The 25495-nt window shown below is 37.6% G+C and overlaps 1 protein-coding gene across 1 annotated transcript in view; it reads left to right on the top strand.

Moving 5' to 3' along the window:
* The window catches only part of CCDC169 (coiled-coil domain containing 169), a 46875-nt gene extending 22494 nt beyond the window's left edge, over positions 1 to 24381 (top strand). The window contains exons 5-8 of the mRNA XM_030309055.1: positions 7746 to 7844; positions 8064 to 8117; positions 13079 to 13155; positions 23860 to 24381. Of these exons, the coding sequence (XP_030164915.1) occupies positions 7746 to 7844; positions 8064 to 8117; positions 13079 to 13155; positions 23860 to 23959 (330 nt within the window). The 3' untranslated portion in view covers positions 23960 to 24381. The remainder of the gene's footprint in view (positions 1 to 7745; positions 7845 to 8063; positions 8118 to 13078; positions 13156 to 23859) is intronic.
* Positions 24382 to 25495: the final 1114 nt, after the last annotated feature.

Genomic DNA, 25495 nt, shown 5'->3' with positions numbered 1-25495 from the left:
TTTTATTGGGATTGCACTAAATCTGTAGATTGAGTTGGGAAGAATGGACATCTGACGATATTGAGCCTTCCCAGCCATGAACATGTTTTAATTTTTTTTTTAACGTTTATTTATTTTTGAGACAGAGAGAGACAGAGCATGAACGGGGGAGGGGCAGAGAGAGAGGGGGACACAGAATCAGAAGCAGGCTCCAGGCTCTGAGCCATCAGCCCAGAGCCCGACGCGGGGCTCGAACTCACGGACTGCGAGATCGTGACCCGGGCCGAAGTCGGACGCTTAACTGACTGAGCCACCCAGGTGCCCCTGAACGTGTTTTCATTTATTAAGTTCTTTGATTTTGTTCATCATAGTTTTGTGGTTTTCCTTATCCAGATCTTACACATTATATTTTGTTAAATTTATGCTTAAGTATTTCATTTGTGGGGGGTGCTAACATAAATACTATTGTGTTTTTAGTTTCAAATTCTACTTGTTCATTGCCTGGATATAGGAAAACAATTGATTTTTTTTATATTAACCTGGTATCCTGCAACCTTGCTATAATCACTTTTTAGTTCCAGAGTTTCATTTGTTATTATTGTTGATTATTTTGGATATTATACATAAATGATCACGTTATCTGCAAATGAAGATAGTATTTTTATCTTCCTTCCCAATCAGTACAGATTTTTATTTCCCTTTCTTGCCTTATTGTATTAGCAAGGACTTTCAGTGTGATGTTGCAACAGGTGACGAGAAGGCACATCCTTTATACCATCTGATCTTAGTGGGAAAGCTTCAAGATTCTTACTATTAAGTATGTTACTATAGTTTTGGTTTTTTTTTTTTAAAGATATTCTTTGTGAAATTGAGGAAGTTCCCCTGTATTCCTAGTTCACTGAGAGTTTTTAGTATAAGTAGGTGTTGGATTTGTCAAATGCTTTTTCTGCAACTGTTGAGATGATTACATGATTGTTTTTAGTCTGTTGTTATAATATATTCCATTAATTGAGACAGTTTATTTTTGTGCTTGTCTTATTCCCATGAGATTGCCCCAATGAACCATCCTACTTTCCCGAGTTATGGCATAATTTCAAAGTATAGAGCATCTAAAACTCAACTGTAGGAAACAGGCTCAGGGAAGGAGAATGTGATGGGTCCCAGGAATTCTGCTTGTGGGAACAGTGCTAAGGTGAACCAGGAAATCAAGACACTTTGTGGCTAGCATCTCAAATAAAATCTATTTTAGAATTCATAGTGTTTGAATATAAAATTATTGAAGAGCTATTATTGAAGTAATACTAGTATAGTGTTTTAAAAAATGTGCTTAATTGGAATGGCTCCCATTGTAATCAAGATTATTTTGGTTGTAAAATTAAGAAGGGAGATAGTATATGTAGTAGGCTCTCAGACCTAAGCTCTGTTAGGAAAAAAAATTTAATGACTACTACAGTTCATTGTTTGGCATATTCACTCTTACATGGCCCTTTCTCACAAACCCATAGTCTTCTTCCCATGTACAAAATTTCTAGACTACTCCCACTTAACCAAATCTAAATATATCATGTGAAATTGGAAAACTATGCCTGGTACCACTAAAGCATTTTTATTGGGATATAAGTTGTGTAAAGTTGTGTAAAGTTGGTTTTGGTAAAATTGAACTTGAAATGTCAAGCAAGTGTTAAGAATAGACACCATAGGACTCTTAGATTTGGATGTGATATTTATTAGCAGAGAAATGATAGTTTATAATTGAAGTGAATGGATAAGAAGAATAGAGAAAGAGATCTCAGCAGGTGAGAAATTTAAACAAATTTTGGAAGATCCTCAGCTGGAAGAGTAGTCACTGACTTGACAGGACATATAGACATAAAGCAGTTGGCCCCTGGGACCTCTTTGTCACCCTGCACAGTCAGGATGCTCTCCTTCCGTCAGGAGTCTATTTTCTGGAGAAATTAAGCTGCAGAACCTCTAGATTTGGGGCCTTCAGGCACAGAGGAAGAGGAGAGTGAAATAGAGGTCTAAGAATGAGGAAATTAAAAATATATGGTCTGAATAATGGAACTCTTAGCTCTTGTCCCCCAGAAAACCAGTGGCTAAGATTAAACCTCATAAGGTAAGAGACTGGACAATTCTTCAGTTGAAAAACTAAAATGCCCTTAAGAAAAGACTTTTAATGTGGTTACCCAGAGAATGTACCTTACGGACTTTCCGTGACAGGGGGGTTAATTGACTGAGGACCCCAGGTATTAGGCTTCAAAATCCATCAGTACTTTTGCATCAAGATCATACCTCCTATGGGCTGCTCCATGCCCATAATCAGTGCAGTGGGGATACTAAAGCAAACCTATTCCTAGGAAATGGGACTCCATTGTCAGTGACTTGGCTTAAGGATTCCTTGATGGTTTTGCTTAGGCTGCATGCCAACCTAGGATGTTTCCACTTCCACCTAACCTTCTTTTCCTTTTTCCTTCACTAAGGCTCAGACTTGCATTGTAATCAGTTTTTTGCATTGCTTTCCCAGCCTTCTCCTGCTCCTTCCCTATTTCCTCTCAGGCAGATATTTCTGATAACAGAATCATTTCACATTTAATCCCATCTTGGTGTCTGAAAACCAAGTCTACAGCTAGAGGTTCTAGGAGTGATGCAAGAAAATAGGAGGTAAGGTGGGGACATGGGCCTGGCTCTCTTACCATGTGGCAGGCAGAAGATGCTGTCCTGGCTGGTAGATGTGGCACCAATAGATGGCTCAGAGTGGCAGTTCACCTGCTAAAGACTTCACTAATGGTGACCTTGGGAAATTTTATGGCAGAGGGGAATATTGTGAAAGGTTTCATATTTGGACAATAGGGGGTTATTTTTAACTTGTATTGACACCCTGTGTAAGGATAAATGAGACTGAGAATAGTTGATAAGCACTAATATCTAAGAGTGAAAAGCAGAGAGTCTTGGTGGTAGTCTCTAAAGAGGCCTTCTATACCAGTAGTAGAAGGGCAGACACAGTAAAACAGTAGGGCTGAAGACCTGATTGTGAGTTGCAGAGCTCCAGAGGTATTCAGATAGTCAGTCCATGCACATGTGTTATGCAAAGGGCAGGGTCCTGATAGGAATAATCAGGGGTCCTGAAAAGTATGATAGGACATCTGGATGGATGCCCCTGAGGATGTTGACTTAACAACTACAGCTGCACTCTCTGGGCAGGCAGAGGTGACCCACCTCTACCTCTAGTAAGGGCTAGAAACCTCACTGTCTTAGAAGATGCTATATAGTCCTCTCTCCAACAAGGCAACAGGTTCTCCCCTCAGGAGTTGCTCTCACTTCCTCTTCTGGCAGCTGAGCCAATTAATGAGGGTGCTGTTAAGCATCTATAAAAAAAAGAGGGGCACCTGGGTGGCTCAGTCAGTTGAGTGTCTGTCTCTTGATTTCAGCTCAGGTCATGATCTCATGGTTCATGGGTTCGAGCTCCGCATTGGGCTCCGTGCTGATAGGACAGAGCCTGCTTGGGATTCTCTCTCTTTTCCTCTCTCTCTGCCCCTCCCTTTCCATCCTCACTCCCTCTCTCTCTGTCTCTTAAAATAAATAAACATTTAAAAATTAAGCAAAAGAATGGAGGAGCAAGAGGCTGAGGACAGTTAACCCAGTAGAAAGCACAATTCTTTGCTCATTTGCCAGATCTGAACCAATTTTCAGTTTCAGAAATCATTGACCAAAGAGGTGGGTAGATTCCTAGCAGAAAGGACCCTATGTTGGTCCAAGTATATATCTTGACAATATCTCCAGTTTTCGCCCAAAAGGGCCTCTGACCACTTGTGTGGGTGACGGTACACTGTGAGAAAGGAAACGACCAGACATTTTGAAGTCCAAGTTGACATTGATTCCCCAAATGCCTACAGTCCAAATCACACTGGGCCCCATGTGTTCATAAACTCCCCTGCTCCCATGGTGATCATTTTCCCAGTCCCGGAGTGTATAATTGGAACAGATATACTTGACAATTGAAGTTAACCCCCCTTACTGGGCCTTCATCTCTGGAGTAAAAGCTATCACAATGGGAAAAAACACATGGAAACTTTAGAAACTGTCCCTCTCCCACCCAAGGTCAAAATTGTAAAGCAAACACAATTTCTTATCCCGGGGAAAAGAGCAGTGATTAGTGCCACAATTAAAAACCTAAAAGATGGAAGGGTCCTAGTGCCTATCATTGCTCTATTTAAGTTGCTAGTCTGGCCCCTGCAAAAACTGGATGAATTTTAGAGAAAGACTATAGGCCACTGCAGGCTTAACCAATTGGTAGCCCCAACTGCAGCTGCTTTGCCAGATGTGGTATCCCTGCTGGAGCACGCTAGTCAGCCTTCAGTGTAGGGTGTGCAGCCACCGATTTCGAGAATGCATTCTTTTTGTTCCAATTAAAAAAGAGGATCAAGAACAGTTTGCGACTTCTGGCTTCAGCTCCAGTGTGCATAGTGCTGTCATTACAACAAAAAAAAGGTGAATCATTGTTCACACTGTTCAACACACCCAATCACTGTTCTTGACTCATTAGTGAACTGAGTTTGCAGGGCAAACTCCCATCCTGAAATCTGTATAAACAGACAAATCTAGATAGTTACTAATGACATCTGCTTCCTTGGAACAGAGCCTGCTGGAAACTGGTAGGAACACTTACATGGTGATTTTGATGAATTAATGGAGGAAAAATAGGCATATCCACTCACTATTAAAATAACACCCACCCTGTCAGTAATTGATAGATCAAAAAGGGAGAAAAGTCAATAGACATAGTTGACCTGAACAGCAATCAACTCAATCGATTGACATTTATAGAATATTCCATCCAATGACAGAATACAGTTTATTCTTATGCTTACATGTAACATTCACCAAGGTAAGCCATGTAAGACTCTCAGCTTCGTGAGGTCAGGATCTGGGTTTGTAAATCTCACTGTGGTATCCTTAGCACAACGTCTGGAACATAGGAGGTGCTTGATGAATATTTTTTGAATAAATGAATGAATTGTAATATTAGGTAACAAGACAAAGAATTTAGTCAGGAGTAGTAGTGCGATATAGTCTAACACAAAGAAAGTGTATTAAAAATATTTAAGCTTCAAAGCTTAGAACTGCAAATCCACATCAGTAAATAACATAGAAACTTCTTCTGTCATAGAAACTGCCACTTGGTTAGTATTCCTACCCCCCCGCTTTCATTTTGCCACTTGTTTAATACCTTCCAATAGCCCCCTGTGTTTAGCTTCCTGAGCCTGGCAATCTAAGTCTTCTATAACCAGGGCTTTCCTTAATTATCTTACCTTACCTCTTATTTATTTCTCAAATACTTTGCTTTACCTCTGTTGTTACCACTAAATAATCATTTTGACTCAAGTCTTTGATCAATATATAGCTCCCCTTTTTTTCCCATCCAAATCCTTCTCTTTTGGGGGATCCTGAATGCTCTCTCTAGTCCGTGTTGATTGGCCTCTTTAAAAAAACTTGTGAGACATTTATTGTCTGTGCTTCACATTTTGGCATTTCATCATATATTGCCTTGAATTTTACCTGTTGCATATGTACATTTCTTGTATAAGCTTCTAGAGTTCTAGGTCATATCTCATTCAGGTCAACATTAATATAAAAATAATTTGTATCCCAGTAGTTTATCAATAAGATAATTTCTTTTAGAACTTAGAGTGTGAGGCACCTGGGTGGCTCAGTCAGGTGAGAGTCTGACTCATGATTTTGACTCAGGTCATGATCTCATGGTTTGTGAGTTCGGGCCCCCACATCGGGTTCTGTGATGACAGTGTGGAACCTGCTTGGGATTCTCTCTCTCCCTCTCTTTCTGCCACTCCCCTGCTGACTGACACTCTCTCTCTCTCTCTCTCTCTCTCTCTCTCTCTCTCTCTCTCTCTCTCAAAATAAATAAATAAAATAAAATAAGAACTTAGAGTGCATTTTCCCATTGAAACAATATTAAAAAGAGTTAGATTATCTTTTACCTTTATAAAAGTGTACTTAACAAATGATGTTAACTGAACCATATTACTCTGGTGGGCTAAGCTTGGAATCCTTGGAGCAAAGGTCTGTGCAGCAGTATTTTGCACTACTTCCATCAGTCTCTGATTATTGGTTTAAAAACTCTTCATACTTGAGCAGTGGCTTATTTCATTAGATTATAGTTTCCTTAAGATAAATCAGTTTAGCCTCTTAAATTTGTGGGATTTTCATGGAGCTTCTTCTGGAGCAAGTTTGTATTTGGGGAAGGTGGACTGAAAGCCGTTTATGATGCCAGTGTATAATTTTCAAAGACAAATAATGAGTGCCTGAGAAATATCACCCAGTTATGTTTTAATGGTAATCAAATATGCATAGTGGAGAATTGTCACAACCAAGGGATTTGTTTTATCACTGGTGTTATTTTTAGAGACAAGAACTTTCCTGGTCTCAGCTGACCTAATTATCCTATTGATACAATTTTTAAAATCCTAATAATTATAACAAGTATCTAGGAGAGAATTAGTAAAGTTTTTACAGAATTAACTATTTTTCAGGAGGAAGATATGAGCTCTAAAATATCTCAGTTTCACCTTGTGGAGCTTTAAATTAGCTGCTTCTGTTTTTTTTTTTTTTTTCTTTAAATGTTTTAATAAATTCAGTGACCTAGATCATGACCAACAAGGGTTATATAGAATTCGATTTGGAGATTTTTTTTAAAAACATTAATGTGTAAGAATACAAGAAATAATTGGGGTTACTGCAAATGATTAGTTATTAGTTTAGGGATTAAACTTTTAATTCAAATTGGTATAATGCATTATTGCTCTGGCACTTGGCTAAACCTCTACTCAGCTCCAGCTATTTGTGATGAACGGTATCTGGATTGAAGTCTTAGCTTCCAGAACTGTCCTACTCTGCAATATTCCTTTAGTTCTTCTGGCCATCAACTTCATTGTCTGTTCTTCCTCTCTACTATTGTTATGCTGGTATCAATCATATGGATATATACATAATAATTGTTTAGCATGTGTGGCTTTTGGAGTCAGATTACCTGGGTTCTTTTTTTTTCCCCAAAGATTTTGTATGTATGTATGTATGTATGTATTTATTTATTTAATGTTTATTTATTTTTGAGAGAGAGAGACAGAGAGACAGAGCATGAGCAGGGGAGGGGCAGAGAGAGAGGGAGACACAGAATCTGAAACAGGCCCCAGGCTCTGAGCTGTCAGCACAGAGCCCGGCGCGGGGCTCGAACTCACAGACTGTGAGATCATGACCTGCGCCCAAGTTGGATGCTTAGCCAACTGAGCCACCCAGGTGCCCCTAAAAATTTTAGTTTTAAGTAATCTCTACACCCAAAGGGGGGCTCAAGATCAAGAGTCACATGCTCCACTAACTGAGCCAGCCAGGCACCCCAGACTACCTGGGTTCTAATAACAGCTTCACCACTTATTAGCTGTGTGTCTTTGGACCAGTTATTTAACATCTATCAGATGTGATTTTCTTAACAGTAAAATGGAAATAAATATATTAGCCGTCTCTATGGCTGTTGTAAGGATTAACTGAAAAAATCTGTGGAAAGCACTTAGCACAAGTACTGACTTGGCATATTGTTAGGATTCAAAAATATTGTAGTTATTACTATTACTTAAAAGGTATATACTATAGAATTTGAAATCACAGAACGTTATGGGGTAGAAGGCATTTGTCATTGAAATGTATTATTATTTAGAACATGAGTAAATGTAAAGATTTACTATTTATACTTTCAGGAATCCTTAAATATATTACTTAAACAGCTAGAAAAAGAGAAAAGGAGGCTTAAAAATCAAGTGAAAGACTATGCACTGAGACTGGAACAAGAATCAAAGGTTTGTTTTTATTCTATACTAGAAATTTCTTTGTAACTGCCATGATTTTTAGTATGTTATCTACAAACCTACTATATTATTATCACAAAATACTTACAAAACTATTTCCTACACTATTTAAAAAAAACATAGAGACATAAACTTGACTTAGTAATAGTCTTGCTAGTATTGCAAATCTTCTCTGATGTTGGGTTCTTTATTTTTGTATGTTTCTTGTAGGCTTACCACAAGACCAACAATGAGTGCCATACCTATCTGGCTGAAATGTCTCAGGTAACTTTTATTTTCTTACTTCCAAATTTTAAGAGTTTCCTCTCACTATAAATTACATTTTTCACTTTTCTAGGTTTTTGATTGGTTTGATTTGATAAACATGTTGGGATTATAGGAGAAAATGTACCAAGTTTCTAAATATATAAAGTGAAAAAGCAAATTTATAGCTTTTATAAAAAGGCATAAAAGGAGATAAAAGTTTCCCAAATTAAGGGATTTTTTTCATATTTGCTTCTTTCGTTATCTTTTAAGTTTGATCTGTAATTTCTAAAACTCAACCAAATAAGCAGTTATCCCTGTGCTATAATGAAATTCATGGTATTTTATGTCATAATTATGCACAGTGAGATCTAAGATAGATATAGCACTGCTATCACTAGAAAGGGCTAGCAACTTAGTACAGAATTGGAAAGTATGCAACTACAAATGACAGGACAGGAAAGTGATCAGTAAATTAAAAATGATGTTGCATATATTTTCCATAGTTTTTCATTTGCCTTTCAGTTTTATTTATGATGTTAGTATTATAGAGTTTTTGTTTTGATGTTGTCAGAGCTATCTTTTATTTATGGCTTCACATATCATAGTTTAAAAGACTGTTTTCATCTCAATGTTTCATAACATTTATCACATCTTTTTTTTAGTAGTTGGTTACCTATTTAACATTTAAATATTTAAACCTTAGCAACTTTATTCTGATGGATGTTTTAAGATCACGATATGAGTTTAGTTTTCAATGTGCATTATCTAAATGGAAGCATCCAAAGAGCAGTTGGACATATGAATCTCAGGGAAGAAAAGACAAAAATTGGAGATATAAACATGGAAATTATTGGCATATAGATAGTAAATGAAGCCAAGTGAATGAATGAAATGTATCAGGGAGAATACACACAGGGTGAAAAGAAAAGAGAGTCTAGAATATAGCTCTGCAGAGTTTCAACAGTGATAGTCAAGGGACAAAGAGCCAAAAAAGAGGATTGGAGTCTTCAGGAGATAACTAGGTGAGGTAAGGAAGTAGAGGACCTTGAGGTCTAGGTTGCCATAAAGATAGTCTGCTAGTCACTAATCTGGTGTTTCCAGAGGATCAATGAAAGGATTGAGAGGATGGAATTAAGACTGGGGATTGGAATGGCACCTGGGTAGCTCAGTTGTTTAAGCATCTAACTTCGGCTCAGGTCATGATCTCGCGGTTTGGGAGTTCGAGCCCCGCGCCGGGCTCTGTGCTGACAGCTCAGAGCCTGGGGCCTGTTTCAGATTCTGTGTCTCCCTCTCTCTCTGCCCCTCCCCCACTCACGCTCTGTCTCTCAGAAATAAATAAATGTAAAAAAAAATTTAAAAAAAAAGACTAGGGATTGGAGCTGAGAAGGGGATGTATAGAACAACTTGGGAATGAAAGTCAGGGCAGTAGTGGGTAAACGGAGGCTTAGATTTCTAGTACTAAGATTAAATTAGGAAACTGAGACAAAATAGGATCACTCCTTGTAGCCTCCCACCCATAAAACAGTCAGTTTATACTTGATGGTACTGGATACTTAGTTGGCAGCACTACTTACTCCTGCCTTTCATCAGACCATGAGTCCCCCTAGAATATGCTGCTTTTCATGCATGTCAACTCTGCTTCCCTGAAGTTCTAGCGTAAACGCTACCTGCTTTATGAGATTGTGATTTAATGAAAGAACCACAGATTTTGGAGTCATTGTAAATTTGGATTTAAAACCCAGCTTTGTACTTGAGTGTCATTTGAGCTTTGGGGCCGTAATTTCTTTCCTTCTTGGTAGAAGGGGAAATAATAGTAGTGTCTTGCAGGGGATTTGTGAGTGTTTAGAGATGTAATATATGTAAAGTGCTGAGTAAAATGCCTGGCCCATAATACATTCTGAATTCTAATAAGTGGTGAGTATTATTTTCCTGTTTTTCTTTCCTGATCTCCCGAGCCTCCCTCTCTGTGACAGGGGCATTAGATTTTCTTCCTGCCTCAGCTTCCTCCTTTACCTTTGTTTATCTGAAAAATTCATTTAGGTGGAATAGGTTCTACTCTGATTATGCAGGATCACTGAACATACAATCAAAGCCTATTTTAACAGCTTCCCAGGAAGCTGTTAATCCTGTTCTCCAGTATAAATGTTAATAAGGATTTTCACTCTAGAGTGAATTGTTAATCTTTACAGTCAAAGATGGTTCTGACCATGTGGATACTCCAGTGACTGGAAAGGTCAGTGGATGATCTGCAGTTCTTTCCATGCTGAATACATAAATAATTATTCTTAGGTGGATAACTAGAGCTATTGGCTGAGTCTGTTGTGTATACTTCTGCTGTCTTCACTGTTTTGAATGAAACGGAGTTTCCATATCTCACGATTTTTCCAGTTTACACACTATGTGTATAGTTGATTTTCAAGAATATATAAGTACATTCATTACTTAAAAGCCAGGCAGAAAGACTGACTAGAGCTGCTTGTAACACATAATAAACTTAAGTTCTATTCCCATAAACATAGAATTTTAGCAGTGGATCTGAGACATTGTTGAATATAATACTTTGGTTTAAAGATAGGGAACCTGAGGCCATTCTGTTTCATTGTCAAGCAATTGTAATTATTAGAATTGTTACAGCATCATGTGATGCTCCTTATTCTCCTTCCTTAAAATCTATTGGTTTTAGTTGCATCCTCTGAAGAATATAGAATAATTCTATACTTCTCCTGTGTAACAGCTTCTCAAATATTTGAAAACAACCCTTAAGTGTTTCCATAGTTTTTTCCCCTACGCTAAAATATTAAATTACAACAAAAGTTACACTAGCAATTCCCTCCGACATGGGTTCTAACCTATCCAACTGTTCTGTTGTCTTTTCAAACAACTCTATTTTGTTATTGTTCAATTGAAAATAGAGTTCCCCAGATTTAAATCTAGACTTGAAATATAATCTCAATAGCATAGCTGTTAAAATCTTGCCATTTTTTTCCTCCTCTGCTGCCTGAGAAATCCTTGCGAAATGCAGATACGATGTTGTTCCCCATTTAAAACCTTCAGTGACTCTGCATTGTCCAGAGGATCTCAGCAAAGCTTGTTAGAGGGGTCTACAAGGTCCTTTCCAACACACAGTGCCTGCCTTTCCATCCGTGTTCCTGCTCACATCCTGTACTGCAGCCAGACCAGCCATATATGTGGTCCCTACATCTGTCATGTTGCCTTATAGTTGTAGGCCCTTGCTGCTCCTTCTGCCTGGAATGTCCTTTCCAGCTCTTGACTGGCTACTCGTCCAGGCCCCCTATAGCCCAAATGAGCATCTGCTTTATGCTTACAAAGCACCTGTGCAAACCTCTGTCGAGGCAGCGAATTGTACAATCTATTTATTGTGCTGTTTTCTCCAATAGATTGTAAGAACCATGATTTATCTTTGTGCCCTAGTGCTAAATTTGAGGTTGCCCATAGTGGATCCTCCATAATATCTGCTGAGTGAATAAATGAATGAATTCCGGGGGCGCCTGGGTGGCGCAGTCGGTTAAGCGTCTGACTTCAGCCAGGTCACGATCTCGCGGTCCATGAGTTCGAGCCCCGCGTCAGGCTCTGGGCTGATGGCTCAGAGCCTGGAGCCTGTTTCCGATTCTGTGTCTCCCTCTCTCTCTGCCCCTCCCCCGTTCATGCTCTGTCTCTCTCTGTCCCAAAAATAAATAAACGTTGAAAAAAAAAAAAAAAATGAATGAATTCCGTCTTCTGGTCCAATATGCCCAAAATTGCCCCTCTTAGCAAATGGTCTCCCATCTTCGTAAAAATGCTCTTGTCTTCTACCAAAATAAAACAAAAACAAACTTTTATTTTGCCCTACCTTAATAAAACTACTACTAGGGTCACCTGGGTGGCTCAGGCAGTGAAGCCTCCGACTTTGGCTCAGCTCATGTTCTCATGATTCGTAAGTTTGAGCCCCGCATTGGACTCTGTGTTGACAACTCAGAGCCCAGAGCCTGCTTTGGATTCTGTGTCTCCCTCTCTCTCTCTGCCCCTCCCCCACTCAAGCTTGCTGTCTCTCTCTCTTTCTCTCTCTCTCAAAAATAAATAAATGTTAAAAAACAAACAAAAAACCCCCTACTACTTAGCTTTCCTTTTCTCAGTTAAACTTTGTGCAAAGGTGGATATACTCACTGTTTTGCTTTTACTCCTCGACCTCTTTCAACTCCCTCTGACTCCCACCACTGGCTGTGCCACAGTTTACTTTTTAATTGCCAAACACGACTCCTTTTCAAGCCTCCTGGTAGTAAACACCTCTGAGGCATTTCATATTGCTAACCACGCTCACTTTTTTGAATATCCCTCATCTCTTGACTTTAATGACAGTATTTTGTCCTGGGTTTTCCTATTGTTTAAATAATGGCCTTTGGCAATTCTCCTATCCCTTAAAAGGTGCTTTCTTTAGTTTATATGATCAGCTCTCTTCTCTGTGTGTTCTTACTGAATGACCTCATTTACTCATGTCTTGAATTGCTATCTATCTCTAAGGTCATCAGCCTTGATTGTTCCACCACCTACAAAGAAGTCTCCACTCTTGTGCCGTGGAAGTATCTCAAAACAGACAAAAATAAAAATATGATCTTGTCTTTCCATTTCAGGACGCATACAGCTTCTATGGTCATATCTTCCTTAATGACAGAATGCATGTATTATTTATATTCAGTGTCTATTACAAAAACTTTTAATGATCTTTATACCCATAGATGATATGATTTAAACAATTTCCTCTGTATTTGTTATAAAAACCACATGGAATGTGGGGTTGAGATAGAGGGGTCTCCATAATATTTAGAAACCTTATAATCCTGGAGAAGGCCAGAATTTAGCTTCTCTTATGCATGCCACCTAAGGGCCTGGTTATAAAAGAGTTAATTGAGAATGGACTATTTCTCTTAGCTCAAAATCAGTCATGAAATAAGAGGACAAATGCTCAAATGTTTGTATTTCAGGTCTCTGACTCATACCAAGTTTCTAAAAGGCAACAGATGGATCAACTGCCTAGAATGAAAGAGAATTCAGTGAAAATGTAAGTCTAACTGTATCCTTCCTTTCTAATTAATTATATTTGCCTGTGGATGGTACTGACAAAACAGGTGTCCATTATATTTGGAAGTTGAACTTCTAGATTTTATAGCAACAATATAAAATAACAAACAGATGGTAGAAGAACTTAAAGAAGTTTGTGCTCTCTATTCACTATTTATATACATTTTTGTAGATCCCGAGAATATGTTTTGTCCTCCAACATGGTAAGTTCTTGTTTCCTAAGCTAGAACAATGCCATACCCAAGAAGAGCCTAAATCGACACCATTAACAACAATATAAATACAATTAAATTATCAGCCTTAACTTTTTTACTGACCAAAGATGGATACTGAAATTAGTGTAGATGACAGTGCAGTTTAAACTGTGTTTTCCTATGTAAACAAAGACAATTTAGGATGAATAAAGAACAGAGGAATGTTTTATGCGTTTAGGAAGTTATGTCCACACATGATTTTTCCTGTTCTCTACTAAATCCAGAAGAATTAGTCAGGCAATTCTACCTTATTCTATTTAGGAGAATATACTTATATATAAGTTAATGATATAAAAAAGTAAACCAAGATGTAAATTAGCTATAAATCAGAATTCTTTTCAAATACAGGCACTCAAGGTATATGCAATATCTTAGCAATTTTTTTTTCGTAGAGATTCAAGGGATACATTTTGTCCAATATTTGGTTAGATGGGTAAAAGTGTATTCTTCCTTCAGTAGTCATAGTTTAGTTTAGTTTAGTTTAGTTTAGTTTAGTTTAGTTTAGTTTATTCTGATAGAGACAGAGCAGCACAAATGGGGGGAAGGAGCAGAGAGAGAGGGAGAGAGAGAGAATACCAAGTAGGCTCCCTGCTGCCAGCTGTAGAGACCAGTGTGGTGCTCAGACCCATGAATTGTGACATCATGACCTGAATCAAAACCAACAGTTGAACACTTAGCCAACTCAGCCATCCATGCACCCCATGGTCATAAATATTTTAAATTATAAATCATTATCCTGTATATTTTTATCAGTAGAAATATAATAGAGTTAAAACATTAAATTCTGGGAAAGAACTTCCCTCTGGAAACTATTATACCTGTGCTAGGGGGCCCCAAGACCACTCCCCTGTTCAGTGATTTGCTAAAACAACTCACAGGACTCAGCATGTATTTGTGCACACAGCTAGGATGGATTTCAGCCAAAGGATACAAAGAAAAATCATCAAAGGAAAAAGGTATATGGGATGAAGTTTGGAGGCAACTAGGTACAAGTTTCTAAAAGTCCTCCAGTGGAGTCACATAGAACACACTTAATTCCTCCAGCAGTAGGTATATACCATGTGCAACAATGCATGAAGTTTTATCTTCCAGGGAAACTCATCAGATACAGTGCCTAGGGCGGTGGTGGGGGGGCGCCCACTGGTCACATATGTGCCCTGTGCTCAACACATACCAAATTCCAGACTTCCAGAAGGAAAACAGATGTTCACATAAACCATAGTGTTTGTACAGCTTAAGTACAGTGAGCCGTTCTTTTTCATTTAAGGAAAGTTATATCCATGTATGGAACTTTTTACCACTAAGTTCCCAGACACCAACCAAGGGCCAACCTTGCAAACAGGCCTTTGTAAGGAAAGCAGTTTCAGGCCTGGTACAGTCACCCTGCATATTTCTTTTTTTATTTTTACATATGTCTTCCGTTTCAAATTTCTTTTAGAAAGATATTACCTCTTTTATTCAAATCTACTTAAATAATGAAGGGAGAAATATTTTGAAAATACAGATAAAACTTACCCTAATCATCACACATATACATATATAACACTAGACTATACTCTGTTAGAGCAGTTTGATTTTCCACTGAATACTGTTGTAGATTGGATCTCTCAGGGAGACTCTGAAATCAGCATGCAAGAAGTTTACTAGTGAGCCTTCTTAAAATGAGTTCCTCGAGGGCAAGGGAAGGAAATAGGTTTAGGCAGAGAGAATAGGAGTGCAGTGCAGCTGCAGTCCCTTGTATCAAGCTGACTCATCAGTGGACGAAGCGTGGGCTTTCTTTCCTTCTAATGAGGTGACCTACCCTGAGAATCTGAGTCCTGTTTGCCATGTGTAAGTGGTACTCATCCACTTACTGTCAAATTGAGCAAGGCAGTATTAAAGGAGCCTTGAGCGAATGACCTAGATACCAAACTCCTTCCTCCTGGCCCCCTGCTGTATCACCCTGGCAGTCAGTGTCTGCTGGGCCTCCATGACATCGGTCTGAATTGAGCTAGAGGTGCTGGTGCATCAGAGGTGGATGACGTGGTCTGAAATACCTGCTCAGTAAGCTTGTTTGGGGCCTCTGGCACCGCACTGCTTGAGCTCAGATGTATTACTTCCATCTTTGATAGAACCTAATGTTGAATATAGTGCCTGGCATGAATAGGTGTTTACTAATTTTTTTAATGAATGCATGAGTGAATAAATGATTACACAAATAGACAAACAACTCTTCATTTTCTAGAAGTATTAATAACGCAAATAACTCAAATAATAGAAACATTTCTATATACCTATAACCTTCCAAATTAGGTATATATAATTGGCACTACTTTAAAATATTATTGGGGCGCCTGGGTGGTTCAGTTGTTTAAGCGTCCAACGCTTGATCTCCATTCAGGTCATGATCTCAGGGTTCCTGAGATTGAGCTCCGCATCAGGCCCCGCTCAGATAGCATAGAGCTTGCTTGGGATTCTCTCCCTCTCTCCCTCTCTGCCCCTCCCCCACTCATGCGTACTCTTGCCCTCTTGCTCATTTATTATTAAAATAAATAAATAAACTTAAAAAAATTGTACTTAATTACTGCCTTAACTCTGGAATTTAGTATACTTTTTGATTTTAGTCTTAAAATCAAGTTTTAGAAAAATAAAGAAAACCAAGTTTTAATGTTAAGCCCCCCACAGAAGAGGATATCCAAATGGCCAATGGACATGTGAAAATGTACTCAACACCATTACTTATTCAGCCAAATGTAAATTAAAATCATGAGATGACCAGGGGTGCCTAGTAGCTCAGTCAATTGAGCTACCGACTCTTGATTTCGGCTCAGGTCATTATCCCAGCGTCGTGGGATCAAGTCCCACATTGGGTTCTGTGCTGGGTGTGCAGACTTCTTGGGTTTCTTCCTCTCCCTCTCCCTCTGCCCTTCTCCCTAGCTTGCTCTTGCTTTCTCTCTCTCTCAAAAAAATTTTTTTGAGAGGCCACCACAAATTTTAAGATTGATAATTCCAAGTGTTGTCAAAGGTATGGAGGATGTGTAAATTTATGCAACCACTTTGGAATAGTGTTTAGTATTACTTTCTACATTTAGATGATTATATAACTACTCTATGACCCAACAATTGCATTCTTAGTTACATACCTAACCAAATGGTACATACATTTACACCAAAAAAACCTGTCCAAGAATGTTTCATAGAAGCTTTATTCATAACAGCCATAAGCTGAAAACAACTCAAATATCTATCAGTAGCAGAATGGGGGCGCCTAGGTGGCTCAATTGGTTAAGCATCAGACTTCTGATTTTAGCTCATGTCATGATCTCATGTTTTGTGAGATTGAGCCCTGCATTGGGCTCTGTGCTGACAGCGCAGAACCTGCTTGGGATTCTCTCCCTCCCTCCCCTTCTACCTCTCTGTAGTTCATGCACACACCCTCTCTCCCTCAAAATAAATAAACATTTTTTAAAAATAGTAGAATCAATAAAATTTTTAAGAGATACAAATTTATACATCTATGTTACTCATATAAAAACAAATATTCACATATTTATTAATAATAACATGAATATATTATATATATGAATAATAACAACAATAAAAACAAACTACAGCTCACACAACATCATGGATAATCATCACAGTGTTGGGGAAAAGAGGCCAGAAATAAAAGAACACGTATGATTCTATTTATATCATGTTCAAAGACAGGCAAAATTAAACTGTGGTGTCAGAAGACAGGATAGTGTTTACTAATGGAAAGGAGAAGGGGGATGATAATTGGGAGGAGCACAAGGTATTCCGATGTGATGGCAGCATTCTGTTTGTTGACCCGGGTAGTGGTTACATGAGTATTCACTTTATTATAATTCATAGCGCTTACAACGATGTTTTATGCACTCTGTATATGTATTATACTTAAAGCAGTATTTTAAAAATCAAGTTTTGGTGGCTTTTAATGTTTGCTTTGGTTGATATTCCTACATATGCTAATATTAAATATCGACTTATGGAGTTTTCCTAATGTTCAGAATAAATCAGAGCATTAGGAAATACCCATTTCACTGTGATATGCTGTTTTTTAAAAAATATTTATTTATTTTGAGAGGAAGAAAGGGAGAGAGAGAGCATGCACGTGGGGGAGGGGCAGAGAGGAGGAGAGAGAATTCCCAGTAGGCTCTGTGCTTACAGCATATGGTGCTTACAGCCCCATGCGGGGCTGGATCCCACAAACCGGGAGATCATTACCTGAGCTGAAATCAAGAACCAGATGCTTAACTGACTGAGCCACTGAGGTGTCCCTGTGATATACTATATATTTTTTTAAGTCTATCGAAGAGGGATAAGTGAATATTAGCCACCATATATACTCCTACTTTGTGGAACCATGCCCAGAAATGAACAAGATATCTATACTGCTATTGAAAGATGTATTCCAGAGATCCTTGTATAGACTGATTTGAAAAAAAGATACAGGGCATCTGGCTGGTTCAGTCAGTGGAGCATGAGACTCCTGATCTTGGGGATTTAAGTTCAAGCCCCACATCAGGTGTAGAGATTACTTAAAAATAAAATATTAAAAAAAGAAAAAAAGGATAAATAAGAGATATTATCTTTAAGATAAATAGAAATCATCTCTTTAGGATGAAGTTTGGAAGTTGCTGAAAACTTCTAGACAAGTTAATAGGTAACCTTATTATTATGCCTCATGGCATGTATTAACTATAAAAAATCATTTTCCTGCAAGCAAGGAGTTCAAAAGCTGGTAACACAAGCAGTGTTTCCTAAAAGTAAACAACTATAAAATGAATTTTTCTTTAGTGTGAACAGCCTCATTATTTTTTTTTTTTTTTCTGTTTAGAAGTGTTCTAGAGTGATGAAAAGCTCTAGAGGAAGAAAATAACAAAGCAATCCTTTAGTGCCCTGGAATCACAGGACCTGAGGGAAAATGATTCTAGGACTCACTAAGAGATAGATTATTCGGGGAACCTCCTTTTGATAAGAAAAGCAGCTAGAACAGAGAAAACACAACCAAAATATCCAACATTAAGGGAATGAATAATTTAATAAACTATGAGGGTATTATGAAGTTACAAAATATTACATTCTAGGAAATTATATAACTGACATAGGAAAACATTTATTTATAGTAGTAAGTAAAAATTATAATACAAAATAGGAAGGTGGGATTATGAATGACTTATACCTTCTGGCATTTTCTATAAGAATATGTGTACTTTTACACAACCTAAAGTACCCAGCTTATAATGGGTATTCAAGATATAGAGCTAGTTTTATAAAGTTCCATTGGTTCTACTCAGAAAAGAACAATAAAGATTTTAAATAAGCACAGAAAAAAACTAACCCTTGATAACTTCACTTGGAACTAGACGTGTGTAGGAAGTCAAGGTAATTATTAACTGGGTACTTGTGTCTAATTGCTTTTCATGTTTCCACTTGTTTCTGTAGGGTAGAAGTGGGGCAGCCATTTTAAAGAAAAGAATATGTATTCTTTTTAATCATTTTTAACTATATTATATTAATGGAGAAAAACCAAGGGGCACCTGGCTGGCTCAGTCAGTAGAGCATGCAACTCTTGATCTCAGGGTTATGAGTTTGAGCCCCATGTTAAGTGTAGAGATTATTTAAAAAATTAAAAAAATTTTAAACTTAAATAAAATAAAGGAAAAAAGGCAAGAGAAAATTCATCTACTAGAATGACTATGGAATCCCTCAAGTCAAAATAACAGTGTAAGTATTTGTGTAGATGATGCAGTATGGTATTTTAAAAAATAGTGAAAAGTAAGGTGGTAACTGAAAAATTTGACTGGGTTTGGAGCAGATAGATGAATCAGTTTTTGCCTCTGCCACTTAGATTTATTGTGGCTTTATGTAAAGTAACCTCCCTCATACTCTGTTTATTCACCTGTTATATGGGCATGATGAAATCCAGATTGAATGGTTAATATGAAAATTAGAGATTATTGAAAAATCCCTAGTTCCATAATAGCAGCTGTTATTATTATTCTACAATGTATAGTATTTTTTAATATAAAGAATTAGCAAAGTAACAAAGAATTTGTTTGTGGGAAGAGAATAAAACATATGACAATAATTTGAAACTGCAAATGACAAAGCATAATCTTGCAAGGGTCTAAGCTACTATGATGTATATAAAAACCACAATGCACAGGAATGGAAAGTGGTTTCCAAATTTTATTTACCATGACTGTTAGCATATTGTGACCCACTATACCCACATATATATTTATATATAACTGAAAAAACATTATGAAACAGTACATAGTCTTATTATATGTGATGCACCCTGGTATTTTCTATTTTGTTTTATTTTTTTATATTGCTGTTATAATTCACTAAATAAATCCACTATTTTTGGGGGGCCCAGCGTGGAGCCCAATGTGGAGCTTGAATTCACAGCCCTGAGATCAAGACCTGAGCTGAGATCAAGAGTCAGATGCTTAACCAACTGACCCCCTTGCGCCCCTCAGTCCCCTTTGACCTATATCAATTGCGGTTTGAAAAACACTGTTCTAAAAGATATCTAGGAAATTAAACATATTTTTAGAGTTAAGTATCTCAGCTTGATGATTAGTGTCATCATGTCAGTTGGATCCTATAGAGATCATTGATATTAAGGAAGCTATTTGAAATATTCTCAGCACACTATAAAAGCACTAAGTATAGTAAACAATGTAGAATGTATAATGAGCTATGAATTGAATATGATATAACTGAATGCTTGTGGTTAATTCCATATTACACCAGAAGATGAAATTATTCTAAAACATTGCTATTTAATTAAGGAAACATTTTAGCATAGGAAATGGTTTATTCCCAAAGTACATTTAAAAAATATTTATATTGAGATATAATTTACATACAATGAAACTCATTGCTTGTTGGAATATTCACAAAGTTGCAAAATCATCACCACTAGAACATTTTCATCTCCCCCCAAAACCCTTTTACCCATTAGCATTCACTTTCTATTCCTGTCTCCCCCTAGCCCCTGCCAATCACTAATCTACTTTCTGCCACTACAGATTTGTTTATTCTTGTTATTTCATATAAATGGAAGCAAACAATATGCAGCCTGGTATGCCTTTGTCATTTAGCATAATTTTTCAAGGTTCATCTGTGTAGGAGCATATATCAGTATTTTATTCTTTTTTGTGTCTGAATAATATTCCAGTGTTTGGATCTATCACATTTTGTTTATCCATTAATCAATTGATGGACATTTGGGTTGTTTATATCTTTTGACTATTTTGAATAATGGTGCTATGAACATTCCTGCTGCATATAAGTTTTTAATTCTGTTGGGTAGATGCCCTGAAATGGAATTGTTGGGTCAATTGATAACTGTTTATCTTTTTGGGGAACTGCCCAACTATTTTCCAGAGTGGCTGCACCATTTTATATTCCCACTAGTAATGTATGAGTGTTCCAGTTTCTCCACATCTTTATCAACATTTGTTATTGTCCTTTTTTACCCCTCTCCTAGTAGATGTGAAGTAGTATCTCATTGTAGTTTTGATTTGTACTTCCTAAGGACTATTGATGTTGAGCATCTTTTTGTGTACTTGCTTGCCATTCATATATCTTCTTTGTAGAAATGTTTATTCAAGTTTTTTGCCCATTTTTAAATTGACTTGTTGTCTTGTTGTTGTGTTATAAGAGTCCTTTATATATTCTGGTTACCAGACCTTATCTGATACATGATGTGCAAATATGTTCTCCCATTTTTTGTCACTTTTTTTTCTTCTTAATGATGTCTTTTGAAGCATAAAAGTTTTGATTTGGATAAAGTACAATTGATCTGCCTTCCTAGGATTTGTTTTTCTTGGTTACTTGTGCTTTAGGTATCGTATCTAAGCCTAATTCAACAACACAAAGATTTATAGATATGTTTTCTTCTAGGTTTAATAGTTTTAGTTCCATTTTTGAGTCTTTTTTGAGTTAATTTTTGTATATGATGTGAGACTGGGGTCCAGTTTCATTCAGTCTTTTGCATGTGTCTATCCAGTTGTCCTAGCGCCATTTGTTACAAAGAATATTCCTCCCCAATTGATTGTCTTTGCACCCTTTTAAAAAATCAACCATATTGAGGCACCTGGGTGGCTCAGTCGGTTGAGCGTCCAACTTTGGCTCAGGTCATGATCTCATGGTCCATGGGTTCGAGCCCCATGTCGGGCTCTGTGCTGACAGCTAAGAGCCTAGAGCCTGCTTGGGATTCTGTGTCTCCCTCTCTCTCTGCCCCTCCCCCATTCATGTTCTGTCTCTCTCTGTCAAAAATAAATAAACATCTAAAAAAATTTAAAAACATAAAAAACCAACCATATGGAAAAAAGGGGGGCACTTGGGTGTCTCAGTTGGTTAAGCATCCAACTCTTGATCTCAGCTCAGGTCTTGATCTCAGCGTCATGAGTTCAAGCCCTGCATTTGGCTCCACATAGGGCATGAAGTCTACTTAAAAGGAAAAATAAAAAATAAAAAAAAATTAAGCATAAACATAAGAGTTTATTTCTAGGCTCTCAGTTCTTCTATTCCATTGGTCTATAAGTCTATCCTAATGCTAGTGTCATGCTGTCTTGATGACTAACTTTTCAGTAATTTTGGAATAAGTTAGTGTGAGTACTCCCAACTTTATTCTTCTTTTTCAAGATTGTTTTGGTTGTTTGGAGTCCCTTTAATTTCCATATGAATTTTAGGATCAGTTTTTCAGTTTTTTCACAGGGATACCAGAGAGCTGGGGGAAAAGGCTAAGGCGAGTTAAAATGCTACAAAGTTGTGTTCTTGCTGAATTTCAGTTGTGTGTGTGTGTGTGTGTGTGTGTGTGTGTGTGTGTAGTGTGTTTAATAAATTCTCCAGGGGCGCCTGGGTGGCGCAGTCGGTTAAGCGTCCGACTTCAGCCAGGTCACGATCTTGCGGTCCGTGAGTTCGAGCCCCGCGTCAGGCTCTGGGCTGGGCTGATGGCTCAGAGCCTGGAGCCTGTTTCCGATTCTGTGTCTCCCTCTCTCTCTGCCCCTCCCCCATTCATGCTCTGTCTCTCTCTGTCCCAAAAATAAATAAACGTTGAAAAAAAAAAAAAATTTTAATAAAAAAAATAAATTCTCCAGAATTGCTACAAATCCTTGGTTAATTTCCAGAGCTCTGAAAAAGTTGCTTCTGACCATTTTTGCCAATTTTTTCATTGATTTTATGGAGAAAAGAATTTTCTAAAATCCTTATTCTATCATTTTCCCCAGCATCACTCCCTGAGTAAAAGATTTTTGAAAAGCATCTTGGAGGGAATTGAAGCTGACTCTACTCCCAAATAAGAGCATGGGAAAGTTGGCTTTATAAAGATATGTAAGTCAATAAAGGAAAGATAGTCCCATGGAAATTCAAGAAAAGGACTTCTAATATAACTGGGCCCAAGATATTAAAGCTAGAATTCAAGGTAGCTTTAAAAAAATGAGCAGAACTTCATAGATCTTCACGTTAGTGGTCTGCCATACAAAATAGTAATTAAAGGCACAGACTTTGAACTCAGCTATCTGGATTCAAATTTCAGATCCACTTACTAAGTATATAACCTCATTTTTCTCATTTATCTAACAGGGGTAATAATAGTACCTACATCATAGGCATTTTCATTGAGGTTGATAAGAATCAATCTTTGAATCTATGAATCAATTCATAGACTAGAATAGATTTTAGAATAGTCCCTGGCAGGGGTGCCTGGATGGCTCAGTCAGTTAAGCATCCAACTTCGGCTCAGGTCATGATCTCGCGGTTCATGAGTTCAAGCCCCACATCGGGCTCTGTGCCGACCGCTCAGAGCCTGGAGCCTGCTTTGGATTCTGTGTCTCCCTCTCTCTCTGCTCCTCCCCTTCTCATGCTCTGTCTCCCTGTCTCTCAAAAAATAAACATAAAAATAAGAATAGTCCCTGGCATAAATTGTGTGCTGTAAAAATGTTGCTGTTATTATTTTTATGTAATCAACTAGTTCAGTCTCTATTTCACTTTTCTTTTCATTACCAACTGCCATCTTCACTCTCTGTATCTTTTTAATATCACAGACCTTGGTCTTAGTTTCAATTTTATTATAATTTTTGGTAACATATCTTTGGCTTACTTATTTCCTTACTCTCCTTGCTCAACTTCATGGTCACTGTCTATATTTTCTTAGCTTTAATTCATATTTCCAGAGGTAATATCAGAATGGTCCATCTCATCCCTCTTTGAACAGAGCTTTCTACATTAGGCCACCTCATGGGCTCCTTCCTGGCCTTTGGATTATCTGCCCTTGAGATGGTTGCCTGTCTGTAATGAGATAATGTGGTATAACATATGGCTGTTTAGGATGGTACCATAAGCATATAATGTTTCTGTTGTACACAGTGGTGACTGAAAAATCATGATTAACACTTCTTTTATTTCAGGGTAAGATATAATCCAGTTAATCAGAAGACAATGAATGCCAAGAGAGGACCAGGAAAAAAGATTACAAGATCAAACCATCTTCCAAAACTTGATCCATAATTCTAGAACTGGAATTCTATTTCTTCCTTTTTCTCGTCCATAATATTCAACTTATGAAGTTAATGTTCAACACATTTTTCAGGGAATGAAATAGACAAGAAAGAGCTATCAAACTTCTCTTTAGCTCCTCTTACAAAAGTTTTTTCCTTTGTCTGTATTAAAGTAATTTTCTTAAGTGATCTAATATAAGTGATCTAAAATACCTAATAGTGTTGCTTTTGATTTTAAAAATATCCTGAAAGTTGGCATTATTACACTTGCCTTTAATAATATATCCATGATCTGTGCTGGTAGTAATTGGTTTCTAGTTGGTTGTTAGCTAAAAATGTGAGCTCATCAAAACATTTAGTTCTTATAGGCTATATCATATTCATATCTTTTAAACTTATGGTTTAGCAACAGATATTGGTGAGGATATGGAGGAAAGGGAACCCTCTTGCACTGGTAGTGGGAATGCAAACTGGTGTAGCTGCTCTGGAAAACAGTGTGGAGGTTCCTCAAAAAATTAGAAACAGAATTACCCTATGACCCAGCAGTAGCACTCCCAGAAATTTATCCAAAGGATATAGGAGTGCTGATTTGTAGGGACACATGTACTCCAATGTTTATAGCAGCACTATCAACAATAGCCAAATTATGGGAAGACCCAAATGTCCATCAATTGATGAATGGATAAAGAAGATGTGGTGCATAGATACAGATATAGATATAGATATAGATATAGATATAGATATAGATATAGATACTACTCAGTGATGAAAAAGAATGAAATATTACCATTTGCAACAACGTGAGTGGAACTGGAGGGTATTATGCTAAGTGAAATAAGTCAGTCAGAAAAAGACACATATCATATGTTTTCACTCATATGTAGAATTTGAGAAACTTAACAGAAAACCATAGGGGAAGAGAAAGAAAAATGAGTTATAAACGGAGAGAGAGCCAAACCATAAGAGACTCTTAAATACAGAGAACAAACATTGATGGGGGTGGGGGCTGGGGGTTGGGGGGTGGGGAAAATGGTTGATAGGCATTGAGGAGGGCACTTGTTGGGATGAGCACTGGGTATTGTTTGTAAATGATGAATCACGGGAATCTACTCCTGAAGCCAAGACTACACTGTATATACTGTATGTTAGCTGACAATAAATTATAAGAAAAATAAGTACTAAACTTATGGCTTAGGGCACCTGGGTGGCTTAGTTGGGTGTCCAACTCTTGATTTCAACTCAGGTCATAATCCTAAATGGTAGGATCAAGCCCTTGTTAGGCTCCATGCTGAGCGTGGAGCCTGCTTGGGATTCTCTCTTTCTCCCTCTGCCCCTCTCCCCTGCTTGTGCTGTCTCTCTCTCTCTCTAAAATAAAAACAAAACACAAAACATAAAAACTTATGGTTTAAACAAAGCTACAAATCAGATGGATTTTAACCTTGATTTGAACTAATGTGGTGTTATGGACATAACCTTCAATCAGCCATCAGCTTGGTTATAATTCCTACCCTGCCATGAACTTAGATCTTGGGCAGTTTCCTTCATC

This window comes from Lynx canadensis, chromosome A1 (assembly GCF_007474595.2).
Source record: "Lynx canadensis isolate LIC74 chromosome A1, mLynCan4.pri.v2, whole genome shotgun sequence".
NCBI classification, from domain to species: domain Eukaryota; kingdom Metazoa; phylum Chordata; class Mammalia; order Carnivora; family Felidae; genus Lynx; species Lynx canadensis.
This window is presented reverse-complemented; position numbering and strand designations above follow the sequence as displayed.